The 16,917-nt window shown below is 37.5% G+C and overlaps 1 protein-coding gene across 1 annotated transcript in view; it reads left to right on the top strand.

The window, feature by feature from the left end:
* igsf11 (immunoglobulin superfamily member 11) overlaps positions 1-16,917 on the top strand; it is a 77,585-nt gene that overhangs the window by 52,205 nt on the left and 8,463 nt on the right. The window contains exons 2-3 of the mRNA XM_058414599.1: positions 5,986-6,149; positions 15,454-15,661. Of these exons, the coding sequence (XP_058270582.1) occupies positions 5,986-6,149; positions 15,454-15,661 (372 nt within the window). The remainder of the gene's footprint in view (positions 1-5,985; positions 6,150-15,453; positions 15,662-16,917) is intronic.

Here is a 16,917-nt window from a genome sequence, read left to right as displayed (position 1 = left end):
GCTACTAGGTACTAACTATGCAGGGTGCTCAAACTTTTGCTGCAGGCCATTTTCCTTTTCTGTTATTTTGAAAATGTAAAATATGAAAGTAAAAAAATTATTTTGTTTAAAATATTAAGGGAATGTGTAATCTGTAACTTTATACCTTTTGAAGATCATTTCATCTTCCACTTGCTTAACTGTTCACATTAACAGAAATTTGGACCAAAACATTTGCATGCCACTGTATATGGATGTTATTTTTACATGTACCACCTACCTTAGCATTGTTGCAGTCCAAGTATACCCCTTCATGGCAACAGTATTGCCCAATGGCAGTGGCCTATTTCAGCAGAATAATGCACCCTGACAAACTACAAAAAGTGTTCAGAAATGTTTAGTGGAACAAGACAAAGAGGTCAAGGTGTTGACTTGGACTACAGAGTCCTCAAATCTCAATCTGATCAACTAAACAAGTCCAATCAATAAAAGCCTCATCTCACACAGTTAGAGGATCTACGACTAACATCTTAGAGGCAGATACCACATCACACCTACAGAGATCTTGGGGAGTCCATGCCTCAACTGGTCAGAGCAGTTTTAACAACACAAGGGGGCAAACAAATGCTGATTGGCATGTGTGCCATTGCCTTTTTTTGTCACATATATATTATCATAGATTGAGGTTGGGGTCAGAGTACAGGGTTATCACCCATGATGCAGTGCACCAGAGCAGAGAGGATTAAGGGCCTTGCTCAAGGGCCCAACAATGACAGCATGGTGTTGCTGGGGCTTGAACCCAAACCTTCCAAGCAACAACCCTTAACCATTTGAGCCACCGCTGCCCTAAATTTTAAAGCCAAGCACAGGGTATGAACTGAGGAGCTCAGTGCCATGCTAAGGCGGGCTAACCACTACACTTTCAACTGGGACCTGCGATGGACTGGTGTGCAGACTAGGGTGTATCCTATCTTTTGCCCCTGGTATGGGCTCCAGAGTCTGTGTGCTGCTGTATAGGACAAGTGATAGAGAAAATGGATGGATGGGTTAATAAATCAAAAGTATTAAAGCATCAGAGATCTAAAAGCTTTTTTTAGCCATGAACACATACATGGGAATTGTTGTGTACAGTAATTAACATGCTGTTAGGAGTACCAGTCCATTTATTTAGAGTGTTTATGTCACCTTGATTTTATATTCATAGTCCTGTTACAGTTCATCTCCCTCCTCTGCTGGTTAAAGCCTAAAATAGCTGTGAGACAGAGGAGCCTCATTAATCATACCCTTCACTCGGTTAGGGGCAAGTCGGCACCCTTTGACCTTTGCTCCTTGAAAGTGTCAGGAGGCTTGTCTGGTATGTTCTGTGGCATTTCCTCTGAGCTTGTCACATTTGCTTTTGAAAATCTACTCTCACTTTTCTGTCGCTAGTTTCAAACAACATGTACAGAAGCAGTGTGTAGTAAAGCTTCTTTCACACATGCAAAATGGTTTTGTTTGTATCACTGGGAATAATTGCTTAGTGCAATCACAATGATAACCGCCGAATGGATAGCCTTGATCTATAGAAATGCATTAGTGTGATCCATATATCTGATTAGCATGCCAGATTTTATGTAATTAGCTGTAAATAACATGTGTGAGGTGATTAGCATTATCCTAGCTCAGCTGTGATGCTTTTCATGAGTGCACATTATGAATTAAAATATTCAGATGTTGATTATTTTGGCTCTGTAACCAGGCAGAGTGATAACATTTTCTCTTACAGTGGAACTGTAAAAGACTTCCAGAGAAGTCCGGAGAAGATGCTAAACGTACGTTACGGTTGAACAGAACTAGGACATCAGGAGTTTTATTGCTGGGTTGTTGTGGCTAAAAATTGCAGATCAAGCATTGGTGCTTAGGCAATGAAGCAAAAAAAGGAAGTGGTATTAGGTAAATAATGATCTCTTGTGCTTTGATCATGATGATGATGATGATGCTTCCTGTATTGGGAGACCCAGTACTGAAAATCCAGCATCACACTGTTTCTTGGCTAAAAATCCACCAAGCTGTGAGGGAGGCTCCATATCAATTGGGGGGGTGGAGATGCCCTGGGCAAGAGCTTATTTTTTTACCCTGGCAATCTGGTTCTTCAGCCAAGCGTGGCATGGTTAGATGCCAAATCCACCTGGAGAACGAGGCAAGACTGCCAATAGCAAGGATTTGAGAGAACACGCTCAGGCGCATCAAAGAAACCTAGCATCACATTTCCGAAGATCTCCTATAAATATCTTAATAGCATGAAAAAGGATAGGTCTTTAGCGAATACAGAGTAAGTACAGAGCCTGAGGAAGGAAACAGCTTTAACTGAGATGCAACGTGATTGGACAGTGTGTGAATTGAAATGTGGAGGGTGTAAGGGTTGGTGGGGGGGGCTCTTTCATCGAGAGCAGAAACTTAGCAAAACGTGGGCATAGTTTATATTATTTGAGAGCTCATAACAGGGAACCAAAACTACTTTACGTTTCCATGATCATGATCACATCCTGAAAGTTTCAGTTGCATGGAATGTAAACACTAACTGTTTCATAATATCCTTTTTTCACTTTTATCTAACTTTTAATAATATATTACATTTATTCTTAATCATTTATTCACTTTTTTTCCATAGAATGAAGATTTTTTCAAGGAGAATGTTGATAAAAAATCATCTTGATAGCACATTTACATTTAGCCCTGCCCACAAAACTCCATTAAAGGCAAAAATCTCAGAAGCAGAAAACAACGAAATGATGACTAAACAGTGACATTTTCTGTAAAGGGGAAGTTTATTAACCTCAACATTTATAAAGAAGGAGTCTTCAGTGTCATTAGAGTTTACAGATAACTTCACTTCAGCCACACACTTCAGCCACACACACACACACAGTATTGAAGGGTGTAAAGTGATTTCCTGACAGCTACAGTATGATTTAAGAGAAGTCACACTTATTTTGTATATTGAAGTGCAGAGTGCGAATGTGTGTGTGATAAAACTCTCATCACGGTCTCATCACCTCACCACCTCACTACTTCACCTCAGTGACAACATCAGTACCAGAACCTGAAAAGTGAGAAATTAAAAATAGTGGTTGTTATTATGCCTCAGAGTTTTGCACCCAGGTATATAGATCAAATGCTGCCTCACTTCATTTCCGTTGTTTTTTGTATGTTTCAGTAGGTTGAAATGCTCACAGGGGCAAATCCAAATTCTCACTCAATCTCTCTCCCTCTCTCTCTCACACTCTGTTGTTCTCTCAGTAGTAAAACCAGAGCTGTGATTTGGAACACAGCCAGCAGTAGAGAGCGACCTTTGACTGACTCTCCCTCTGTCCGTCTCTCTCTCTCTCTCTCCCTGTCTTGCTCACTCACACTCTCTCTCTGGCTGTTTCTCTCTTTCTGTCTGTCTGTTTCTCTGTTTTTCTCTGTCTGCCTGCCTCTCTCTCACTCACTATTTCTGTCTGGCTGTTTCTTTGTTTCTGTCTGTCTGACTTTGTCTGTCTACCTCTTTCTTTCTGTCTGTCTGGTTCTCTGTTTTTCTCTGTCTGCCTGCCTCTCTCTCACTCACTATTTCTGTCTGGCTGTTTCTTTGTTTCTGTCTGTCTGACTTTGTCTGTCTACCTCTTTCTTTCTGTCTGTCTGGTTCTCTCTCACTCAGTCTCTTTCTGGCTGTTTCTGGCTGTCTCTGCCTCTGCCTCTCTCGCTGTCTCTGTCTCTCTCTCTCACTCTCTCGCTCTCTTTCATTCTCTCTCTCTCAGTTGATTGTAAATGTGCTATAATCTTTTTTTTTGTTCCATCATGTTATATACATAAAAAACATCAGAAATATTAGACACACCCCATAATAGACCTCCTTTATTTCTCAGTTTATTTAATATCAGATCTGAGCAAACATCTGTGTTAGTGAATATTCTCCACTGATTTGTAGACATATAACTGTCCCCATCCCCCACAACACACACACACACAGTTATTCCTCAGACACTTTGTCAATACAAAGAGCTCAGGTGCAATTATTTTACACTGAAAGCATCCCAATTTCCATCACAAATAGGCTTTGTGTTAGTGTGTGTGTGTATGTTACTTTTGTGTAATTATTCAATTATTAAAAGCACCACCCCCAGTATCCCAGTGCTAGTTTAGAGCTCTAACAATGAGATGAATGATGAAGTCAGAGCTCCACTTCATTTCCCATCAGTACAGTTTTTCACAGAAGAGAATGAACGTTGATTTCAAAAATGCTAATTTTCCCTTGTTAATAAAAAGGTTTGAGTCCAATCTACACTTTAGCACCACTGGTTGAAAAAAAAAATCCCCACGAGTGTTTTAGTGCTCCCTTATCCCTAACTAAGGGCTTTCTCAAGGACAGTTGCTCATATTTTCGGACGCTTTGCCAATTTGTGGAAATAATGAATTTGGCACACGTGGCTTGAGTGATGTTTCCAAAGTGCTAAGAAAAAAAAAGAAAAGAAAACAACAAAAGCAGAACCTGGACTGAATCACAGGCAATCTGTTCTTAGAGATATGAGACTTCCTGCTCCATGATTGACTGGACGCTTATCATGTGATTGTGCTTGCAGTTAATTCAATCCAGCTACCTGCTAACGAGCCAGACGGCTGACGAGGTCATGGTTAGCGTAGGGATGAGTCACGATCAGTCCGATTTGTAGACACATCCGGATATAATTACTACTCCTGACAACCATGCGTCTTGTCAGAACAGGTAACCTGATTTAAAGGCTAATAAGTTTAGCCGATATGGAAACAGGCCCTGTTTACGTTTTGTTGATTACGTTTTTTCCACTCTGATGATTACTGACGCATCAGCTCTAGGAGATGAACCTGAACATCCAAAGGTTTTTTTTAAAAAAAAAAACTTCAAAAATTGTAAAGATTTCCATAATAATGCTTCTAACACAGTGTAGTAACTATAATTCTTCATATTTGTCTAGAACCAATAATTGTCAAATGAACTCTTTGTCCCAGAACCCAAAAAAATGGAATTGGCTCCTGTTTGTTTGTGTCCATGTTCAGTATTGAATGTCTTTGTCATGTCCCACTCCACAGTGGTGGTTAATATGAAGCTCATATGAAAGTAGACTTTGTAGTTTTTCATAAATATTTTTGCATAGCCAACGAGGGGTGATATATTCATAGAAGAAAAATGAAAAATACAGAATTTTTCCACACACATGTTTTTATTGACAAAGTAAATGATGATATCAAACCCGTTTCTGATCTCTGAGATGCTCCAAGTTCAAGCCTCTAAAAGTCCAAGCCTCTAAAACTCTATCTTCAACTGCTAAAATTCTGTGTAAAAACACACGTCTCACACTAAATCATCCTGACCCATTTTGTATCAGACTCACAGCCAGAATATAATTTGTTTATACTGATTGAAAATGTCTGATAAGTTGGTTTCCATTCAGTGGGCAGAAGGGAACATTATTGTACTGGTAAAAAGTGTTTATGAATCCTAAAGCATGTCTCAAGAACCTCAATTAAACTCGTGACCCTAGTTCTTAGTATCACGATATCTAAATGTTAAACACCTGACAGGTTCTAGATAGTAAGAAGGGTTTACTGGAAAAATATGGGTTCTGTTATACCAGATAATGCACACACTCATTTGAGAAACTTTTTTTTAAATGGTTCTTTGGATAATGAAGGCGTTTTAGCTCCTCCCCCGAAAAAACCACTCTGTTCTAAGGTTCTATACAGAAGTCTTAAAGGTTCAACCAAATAATCCTCAAATGTTCAAAGTGTTCTCTAAAAGAGTTTATGATGATCTTTTTGGTTTGAGCCTTAGATTAGAAAAGGATGAGTAAGATGAGATGAATAAATTCATCCGCAGATGGAATTCAACCAAAGCCAAGCGGTGGATGAAAGATTGAGCAAATGGATGGATGGATGAGGACAGACCGCATGTAATGCTAGCCAGATTCCTCCACTAATGTGGTTAACTGTGTGTGTGTGTTCATCCTGCAGTGTGTGTGCGCTCGCTGGAGGTGACGGTCAGTCAGAGCAGCGTACAGGTAGCCAGAGGTCAGGCAGCCATCTTGCCCTGCACTTTCACCACCAGCGCCGCTCTCAACAACCTGTACATCATCTGGATGGTGACACCACTGGCTAACGCCAACCAACCCGAGCAGGTAACAAACTATGCCTCGTGATGCTGAAAATGTATTATATTTTAAAACGTGATGCTGAAAAGTTTTATATTATAATCCAAAAAAAAAGAAAGAAACACAAACACAAACATTCACTTCATTTTAAACGTGTTAAACGTGTCACTGTGATGACTTTTTGATCATTTTTATCAAAGTTAATTCATGTGTTTGATTGCTGTCATGTTCCCAGACACTCCCAAGTTTTAGTTTATTTATTTTTTTGTAGAGCTAATAAAAAATACCGCTACATATTATAGTTTTCAATTAAAATCAACACAAACTTTTGCACCAGCTGTATTTAACAGCAGCTGAAGGTTGAACTCTAAACAAATGCACAATAGACTGTACAGAATAGATAAAACTGACTGAATCTTGCTTAATTGGAATAAATCCAGTCCTGCAAGTTACCATGGTGACCATGACAAAGCGTTTTATTCCTCTTCCACTACAGCAATTTGTCAATTATTATAAAAATTAATTTATTAAAGCACAACGCAATGAACTTTTTAAAATCTATTTATATTTACATTTGATGCTCTGTGAAGATGTGTGTATTTCCTGATGTCACTTACATTCTCGAGGCTATAAACAGGGAGGTTGTTCCCTCACTAGCCTCTAGCGACCAAAAAACATGTAAACAAAGTGCTCCTACTGGAGACTCCTTCCAAAAAACGTTACATAAACATCTCCTTACCCAGGCGAAAACTTCACCACCGAGATGACTATACATTTTTTTTTTCTTAATCAGTTTATTTTTAGTGCAGCATCCGCCCTAAAAATCCCTGTGAATGAGCCGTTACTATAGCAACGATAACGCATGAAAGGGAGCACATTAATAAACCTGTGATTTGCAGCTGCACTGCTGAGGTTCGAGTCAGTGTCGTGCCAGCTGGCTGCTTTTAAAAAAAAAAAAAAAGAGCGAGAGCATGTTTGATTCGCTTTTATACATGGCTACACACACACACATGCACATACACACACGCACACATGCACATACACACACGCACACCCATGCCTCCCTCTGTCTCTTTTTAACTCCAAGCACATAACATAGCGATCTTCTGCACTAATTAGCGCAGCTGTTCCACGGAACACACACACATTTATGCATATGAACAATCCGATTTAAGAGATGATGACATTCATGAAAAAGCACAAATGAGAAAAAAAATCTAATTATCCCACCTGTCCGGCATTCACAAAACACCTCGCAATGAATCAGACACGAGGACAAGACAAATTTCTTGAGGTATCATTTTTCCTGTGCACGAGTCCAACAGCACTAATTATTTGTTTATTCTCCGAGGCTGTGCCAGGTTTCTCAGTGTTTAATCTCACTGACATCCTTGTGGCCTTAAGGCTCTGTCTGCGTGCACACACACACACACACACACACACACACAATGAAATTAGATTTTTTTTTTTCACATCTGATCCGAATTGAGAGTGCTAAACTCTCAGAGCAGCATCTCACTTCTCATTTGTTGAACTTCACTGACCAAATGTTATGTCAATATTTACAGGGAAAGTTCCTCGTATTCAGAGTCATCGTATTCCCACACATACTGGGCTCCATGTTCAAATACATGTAGGTCACATCTATGAGGTTGCCAGATATTTCTTGAGTAAAAACCATCTGTCTTACAACATTGTTCACCTCACAAACTCTAGTCTTAAATAAGCAAAAAGATGAATGATATATGAATGAAAAGATCTAAATCTATTAAGAGTCTTATATATCATGAAAATATAACTGTAGGAATAGTCCCAGTTGTAATTATCACATTAATCACTGGCTAAATTGAAAAAAAAAAAGACTTCCACACCCCATATTCAGCAGCATATAGAATAGATAGCACTTGATCCAGCGCATCTTGTTATTTTAAAAATATAACTTAAAGATATCACAAGCTACGAAATCAAGTCTGTGAAATAATAATAATAATAATAATAATAATAATAATAATAATAATAATAATAATCAAAATAAAATTGTGTTTTCAATTGTTGAATAAATGAACTAGTGTCAGTGTTTGTGTTCATTTGATGTAATGAAATCATGTGAAGGACAAGCTGACCCAGCACTCCACTGTGTGTGCAGAGAAAGTCTAACTTCATTCATTATCAGTGTTGTATAAAGTACCCAAAAGGCACACTTGAGTAAAAGTACAGGTATTTTGTTAGAAAATGACTCAAGTAAAAGTTAAAGTCAACCATTATAATTCTACTTGAGTAAAAGTCTTAAAGTATCTGAAATAAACTGTACTTAAGTATCAAAAGTAGTATTTTCATGAAAGTATTCAAGTATGGAAAGTAAAAAAAAAAAAAAGCAAGACTGTAATAATTTAGAGAATTATGAATTTTATTCTGTATTGCTTTCTTTCTTAAACTTCTCAGTAAGTGTACCACCAAAAATAAGACTTGCATGAAAGAAAGAAGAGGCCTTTAGAACTTAGTGAACTGTATTGTAATGAACTGTACAGTATCAGTGTTTCCATACATGTGCACTTGTAACTAAGACCATGTCCACAAATAGCTGGGGATTTTTAAAAAGGGAGATTTTTCTCTGCGTTTTGACCTTTCGTCCACATGCTAATGCAGTTTGAGGTCACTGAAAACGAAGCTTTTGGAAAACTCCTTCCGATGTGAAGATTTTCCAAAACTCCGTTTTCAGTGGTGTTGTGTGGACAGAGGAAACAGAGATTTTGACGAATTGACGTCATTGTCTGTGTGCCGGTCTCCTTGGTTTGACGTCAGCTTTGTTTATGAAGATATTTTGTGCAATAGCAGACTTATGTTAAACTAGTGAGTGTGTTAACGTTGCTTACTGGACGTTTTACATGCGTGCACATACACGCGCAGGTACTCACACATTACGTTCATGAACAGAGGGACCAGAATGTAATACGAAGCTCACTGCTGTTACATAAAAACAACGACAACGCACACAGCGATGGCGGTTTTGGACGAGACCCTGTCGGACTGCTACATTCTACAATGTTTCCCGCGATGCACCATTGTTGTTAAACTACCGGAACCGGTAATAAAGTTTTGTCTAGGCTTCTGATTGGCTAGGCATGCTCCTGACAACACTTAACAGGACGTTTTTAACACGTAGGTCATGTGGATAGAATAAAAAAAAAACGCTTTTAAAAATTACCCGGCTACGTATGGACATAGCTTAGTCATCACTAACCACAAACTTCCTTTACCGCAAATTTGGATGCAGGTTTTTTTTGTAGTAAGTAATGAAAATGCTGAACAGAAAATGTATCGGAGTAAAAGTATAGAATTTGTTTAAAAAAAGTAGTAAAGTAAAAGTTGACAGAAATATAAAAACTTAAGTAAAGTACAAAAACTCTCAAAAAATTCTTAAGTACTATAAGTAATTTTACTTCGTTACATTACACCACTGTTCATCATTTTATCCAGAAAATCGAGATTTATCCTCAAGATCAGACATGCGTCCGAAGAGGAGATGTGTCAGCTTTTCATGTTCTTTAAAGGAACTATATGATGAATGGATTGGTGTTTCTGAATGTATTTATACAAAGTTTCAGACAAACTCCGCCCCCAACATGTGTAACCCTCATGTAACTTCTAAACAGTGTTTGTTTACACTTAGCCTGATTTTTTACATTTATGTTTTGTCTGATTTGTCATGTTTATACTTAGCCTGATTTTTTGCAGTTACATTTAGTCTGATCTCTCATATTTATGTTTGCTACATTTTTGTTTTGTCTCATGTCTTATATTTATATTTAGTCTGATTTCTCATATTTATGTTTAGTCTGATTTTTATGTTTATGTTTAGTCTGATTTCTTATATTTAGTCTGATTTCTTTTGTTTATGTTTAGTCTGATTTCCTACATTTACATTTAATCTGATTTCTTACGTTTACGTTTAGTCTGAATGCTTAGGTTTAGTCTGATTTCTTTCATTTATGTTTAGTCTGATTGCTTACATGTCTGTTTAGTCTGATTTCTCATGTTTATGTTTAGTCTGATTTCTTATGTTTATGTTTAGTGTGATTTCTTATGTTTATGTTTAGTCTGGTTTTTACATTTACATTTTGTCAGATTTCTCTCTTTAGTCTGATTTTTTGCAGTTACATTTAGTCCGATTTCTCATATGTATGTTTCCTACATTTTTGTTTAGTCTGATGTCTTACGTTTATATTTAGGCTGATTTCTTACGTTTATGTTTATTCTGATTTCTTATGTTTACAATTGATTTTCATTAGAAACTTTAAGCAATCACACATACACTACTCACAAAAAGTTAATGATATTTGGCTTTTGGGTAAAATTTATGGAAAATGTAAATGTAAAGTTCTCGCTACAGTGATATCATGAAAGTAGAGCATTTAAGTAGAAGCATGCAATGGTGATTTCCTCATCTCAAACAATTTATTGAAACAAAAGCCAACAACAGTGGTGGGTATACCACAACAAAAAATGTCAGTGTCTCAATAATTTGTCATGTGCCCTTGACCATCAGTTACAGCTTGACAACGACGTCTCATGCTGTTCACGAGTCGACTTATTGTCTGCTGAGGCATGGCATTCCACTCTTCTTGAAGGGCGGCCCTCAGGTTATTGAGGTTCTGGGATGCAGGCTTACGAGCCTCTACACGGCAACTCAGCTGATCCTATAGGTTTTCTATGGGATTCAGGTCTGGAGAAAGTGCAGGCCACTCCATTTGAGATACCCCAGCCTCCAGCAGCCGTTCCCTAATGATGCGACGAGGGATGAGCTGGAGCATTGTCATCCATGAAGATGAAATTAGGCCTGTGTTGTTCATGCAGGGGCACAATGACTGGATTAATGATGTTGTACCATTCACAAGATGTATGGCAGTTCTGTATTGAGTAGACACACCTACCCAGACTGTAACACCACCACTACCAAAGGCTCGTCTGGTGACAACAGTGGCTGGTGCATAGTGCTCTCCTTGACGTCTCCAACATCGTTGGCGGCCATCATTTCTGCTCAACATGAATCGACTTTCATCAGAGAACAGCACTGAGGCCCACTGGCCCCTCATCCAGCATAAATGCTCCCTGGCCCATGCAAGACGATGACGCCTGTGCCTGGTGGTGTGGTCAGGTACCTCTGCAGGTCGTCTAGCACGCAGACCACACTGATGTAAACGGTTTCAATTGTCTGATGTGACACTTGGGTGCCTCTCACCTCCCTTAAATGTGCCTGGAGTTGAGTGGCATTCATCATCCGGTTCCACAGGGCACTGTTCACAATGAAGCAGTCATGAACGTGGGATGTGGCCAAAGAACGTCCACTTCTATGCCTTTCTGTGACTCTTCCAGTCTCTCTGTATCTCTGTCGCAATCTGCTGATGACAGTCTGTGACACTCTAAGATCAGTGGCCACTTCCCTCTGAGAACATCCTGTTTGAAGCCTCGTTGATCAATTGTTAGGTGTGGTCTTGGTCTCATGATGTCAAAATGTGAACAGCATGATGAAGAGGACTGTTTAAATACCAATTCTAATTGAACCAGAAAATGTATTGGTCGATTCATGGATCAAACACCAGTTATGAATTTTGCTGTTAAGCACCTTGTTAGAGAACAGCAAGTTATGCAAAAAGTACTGAAACACTGAACAGTTGGACATGTGCATTCAAAAGTGTAGAGAAGGTTAAATTAAGTTCACCTGTAAAGGTTATAGGGCATTTTAGGTGCATCCTGAAATTTCACCCGAAAGCCAAATATCCTTAACTTTTTGTGAGTAGTGTATATTAATTACACAAAAATTTAATTCTAGCTTGTTGATCAGAAGGTTTGGGCTCAAGCCACAGAACCACCAAGCTGTTGGGCCCCTGAGCAAGGTCCTTAACCCTCTCTGCTCCAGGGACACTGTATCATAGCTCCCACTGCTCTCTGACCCCAACTTCCTCAGTTTTGATATGAAAAGAAAAGAATTTCACTGTGCTGTAATGTACATGTAGTGATAAAAAATCTTCTTCTTTTAAAGCAATCACCAGACTTTTGTGTAATATTAATTTTGCTAAAAAATCATTCAAAAAGGATTTCCAGATTTTTAAGCTAGCTGATGTTTTTAAATATTTCTTTAATTGAAATATTATTCATGTGAATATTTTTGAAATTCCAAATTTGTTGAACCAAAAGCAGCTTAGCCATCAGGCCAGACATCTGGGAAGACATTTAAAGTAGGATATTTTAACTAATTACATCTTTTTTGTAAGCTTTAATTAGACAGTTTTGTAAGATACATTTACAGGTATTTAGCTTTAAAATCTGTACAAAGTAAAATCTTTAAAAAGTCCCCATATTGACTGGTAGACATTATTTTCTGTTGTTTTCTGTAAAGACATTTCTCTATGTAAAAGATGGATGTGTTTTAAATGCTTGTGAAAAGTATGTTTTCTTCACAGTTATCAGATTAGCTGAAAGTGGGACTCTGACTCTCCTCCAATGTGCAGTAAAACCCTGCTGAAAGTAATTGCAGGACTTTTATGGCTGAGCGTGTCTACGCTCCTTATTGCCTTGCCCAAACAGCTCTATAATTACCTAAATATCTTCATTACCGTCCCTGAGGGGGGCTCGACTCGACCCGGCAGAGACGGAGACGTCCGCAGGCTTTCGGCTCGCTCGCTGTCACTAATGAGCGCTCCTTCTTAACAATGAAGCGCAGCTAATTAGCGAGAGTGGAGTTCAGTTCCTCGCTCGCTCTTGGCATGTTGCTAAACAGCTCAGGATTAGCTCAGGAGGAAGGCCACGTAGCAGCGGTCTAACTTCTGTGTACTGCTCCTGTGACCTTGAACCTCTGACCTCTCTGATTTTGGTTTACTCTAATATTAATAACAGCCATTTTTATTTGTGGACTACATATTAAAATGTTGGCATTTAAGGAAAACTAGTTGTCATATGATAGATACAATTTTTTTTATGCGATTTTGAAAAAAATGTATATTACGTTTCAACCATAGTCAGTGTTTTCATGGTAAAATTAAAAAAATAAATTCATAAAAACTGTTTAATAAGATTTAAATATTTAAAAACAAAAAATTATTTATTTATTTTATTTATTTAAAAAAAATAAATTCCTTAAAACAGCTTTAATAAACACTTTAATATGCTTTAAATAATGAAACATCTTAATAAGCTGAAAATAGTTTTTTTTTTTAAAAAAAAAACAAAAAAAAAAACCCCTGAAAAAATATTTTGCTTAAAATTTAACCTGAAAAACTGGAAAATGCAGAGGGATGTAATTATCACTGGTTTGTGGTCTTGGGCTGAATGCTAGTCTTAAAGCAGGTGCATGAGACTGGCAACACATATATACACACACACACAACCACAGAGGAGTGGTTCATTTTCATTTTCATAAAGCACTTGAATGCAGCATTAGTACAGAGATACAAGTGAAAAATCCCACTGGAGAAATTACTGTGACAAACTGTGTGTGTGTGTGTGTGTGTGTGAGTGAGAGGCTCTCCTGTGTTCCTGTATGCCTCTTGTTCATGTGCTGTTTCTTTCTTTTCTTTCTTCTCCCTCTCTCTCTCTCTCTCTCTCACACACACACACACACACACACTCATCACAGCTGAAGTGCTGCTTATTCATCTGTGCATAAGAGGACAAAAGCCCAGCACTCTGAGGGAAAAAATGCACCACAACTCACACATGGTTTAACTGTGTGTGTGTGTGGCAGTGGAATTTTGCATGCACAGTTTGTGGAAACCATGACACCACAATTTACAAGCATTTAAACATTACAGAATGTGTGTGTGTGTGTTTGTGTGTGTGTGTGTGAGAGAGAGAGAGAGAGAGAGAGAGAGAGAAAGAACACACATCAAACCAAACCATGTCAGAGAAATTTGCATGTAGTTGAAAAGCATCACTAAACTGGTGTGTGTGTGTGTGTGTGTGTTCCTCACATGATCTTCTTTTGAAGAACCTCCTTAATATTCCACTTGTTCTTTAACCTGACCTCTTCTGTTGTAGTCCTTGTGTGTGTTTGTGTGTTCGTGTGTCCTCTGATCATCATGCCCACACTCACACACAGTGCATTGAAGGTTCACAGACTTTGATGTGTTTTCCAAAAAATCTGAATGTAATATTAAGCATGATGGAGTGTGTGTGTGTGTGTCCTGTGATCACACCCACACAGTAGTGCACTGACCATTTTGAAGGTTTACAGTCTTTGATGTGATGTTAAATATTACGTGTGTGTGTGTATTCACTTTCAGATTCAAAATTCTGTCTAAATCTTTTTAATTAAATATGTAAAAGATGTGCCATGCTGTTGCAGGAAAATAATCAGTGGCAGTGTGCTGTGATGAAGCAGAGTCTGCGAATTAGCTGTTGCTATAGAAACGATCAGGTATTAGAACTAGCGCATTAAACATAACCTGCGCTACTGTCAGAGCTGCTGCTCTAGAAAATTCATCAACATTTTCTGATCAGAATTCTGAATTCAATAGCTCTGTGGTTTAGCGTAGACATGGAGATGTAAAGGTGTTGTAGTGCACTATGTAGGGTCCATGATGCATTTATACCCTATGTAGTGAGCATATGAAATGACTTTTGTATTCAGCCTTCCTGTGTGAATGATTTAATGTCACTGTTGGGAATTGAATATTTCAGTGTAGCCTTATTTATGCATTTATTACATATAAACAAATAATTAAAAAAAAAAAAAAAAAATATATATATATATATATATATATATATATATATATATATATATATATATATATATATATATATATATTTATATATATTTTTTTTTTTTTTTTTTTTTTAAATAAACAAATTGTTATAAATATTTTTTGTTTTTAAATATTGAAATTTTATTATTATTGTTTATTAAAGCTGTTTTTAGGATTTTTTTTTTAAATGCCTTGGAAACATATATTTATTATGTATTTTTTGCAACATAGGAAAATAAAGTGTATATTTCAATAAGCTTGGGTCTATTTAAACAAAACAACCATAGCAAATGTACATCAGATATTCATTCTGACATCTTAAAGTGACAAACATTGTTTTCCTGATGTATGAAAATGATTATAATATATTTTAAAATGTAGTCACAGGAGAAGAAAAATCATCTTGTAAGATATTAAAATTTTTTTAAAAAAAATCAGCACAGAGTCATGATTACATTGTAGCTCAGTGCATCAGTATAAAATCAAATCAAATCATGTGATCCTGAAATGTTCCTGCCTTTTTGTATGTAATAATCTCTCTCTTTCTCTCTCTCTCTCTCTCTCTCCCTCCCTCTCTTGCCTTTCTGTAGGTGATTATTTATCAGGGCGGTCAGGTCTTCAGCCTCGCTAACCGTATGAACAATCGTGTGGGTTTTGTGGCCACGATGCCCAGCACCAGTGCCTCCATCTTCATCAACAACACACAGCTGGCAGACACGGGGACGTACCAGTGCCTCGTCAACAACCTGCCCGACCGCGGGGGGAGAAACATCGGCGTCATCGGCCTCACCGTGCTCGGTACGCAGTAGTAGAGTCAACTTTCAGGCTCCAGAAAGGTCAAAAGTACTCGGGTTGACTGGTGTAAAATCAGAGAAACATAGAAAGTGTCATTTGCGTCATTTTTATTTTTTTCAGTTTAATAAACCACTATAGTCATAAGATTGTTGCAGAAGATTGTAGAGAAAATAGCAAAACTGCAACTTCAGTGTCATCAAACTTCATCATACTCGGTAACTGGAATGACGGGAAAAAAATCTGCACCACTTTACACCAATTTTTAAGCTAATTAAAATCACTCTAGTGCAAACCACAATGTGGAACACTAAAGTGAGCAATTTAGCGTACGCATGATAAATAACAAAACCACAACTTTAGTGTCATTTGTGTCATCATACCCTGGAACTGGAATGACCACAAAAATTTGCACTTTTAACACAATTTCTTTTTAGTTTCACAATTTGAAAAACTAAAGTGAGCACTTTTATAGACAAATAAGTATGGATGACTGCATACCTCAACTTGCCACAATGATCACTGCAGTGTCATTTTTGTCATCATATTCAGTAACTGAAAAAAAACAAACAGAAAGAAACCTGCATTTTCCACCAATTTTTCAAATGAATTAAAACCTCAGTAATGCAAAGAACAACACTAAAGACTTAACACAACTGCAACTTCAGTCATTTGTGTCATTATTCTGGGTTACTGAAACGACATTAAAAGAAAAATCTGCACTACACAATATTTTCAAGAGAAACAGCGGTATTGCAACTAACTAAGTGTAGAGACTTGTAGAGAGAAATACAGCCATGACTTCAGTGTAAATTTGTGTCATCATCCTTAATAACTGGAATGACATGCTCTGCACTTTTAAGGTGAGTTTCTTTTCTGACTTTTCTTCAACCGTGGTAGTGAAAAGAACTAGTGAAACTCTATAAAGAGCACATTTATGCACAAAAAAAAGCAGGCAGGACTTTAAAAATATAAATAACAAAACTGTAACTTCAGTGTCATTTGTGTTACTCAGTAACTGGGGGAAAAATGGGGGAACAGAGTTCTAGAGATAATAAACATACCTGCAACTTTGGTGTCAACTGTGTCATCATCAACGACTAGAATGACAGTCCAAAAAATATCTACAATATTTTACTATACACAAATAACAGCTGAAATGATTTCCACAGATAAATAACAAAACTTCAGTGTCACCTGTGTCATCATACTGAAATGTAGCCCAAATGACCCACAACTGTCATTTCTTGTTAAAAAAAAAA

This window comes from Hemibagrus wyckioides, linkage group LG17 (genome assembly GCF_019097595.1).
Source record: "Hemibagrus wyckioides isolate EC202008001 linkage group LG17, SWU_Hwy_1.0, whole genome shotgun sequence".
Classification (NCBI taxonomy): domain Eukaryota; kingdom Metazoa; phylum Chordata; class Actinopteri; order Siluriformes; family Bagridae; genus Hemibagrus; species Hemibagrus wyckioides.
This window is presented reverse-complemented; position numbering and strand designations above follow the sequence as displayed.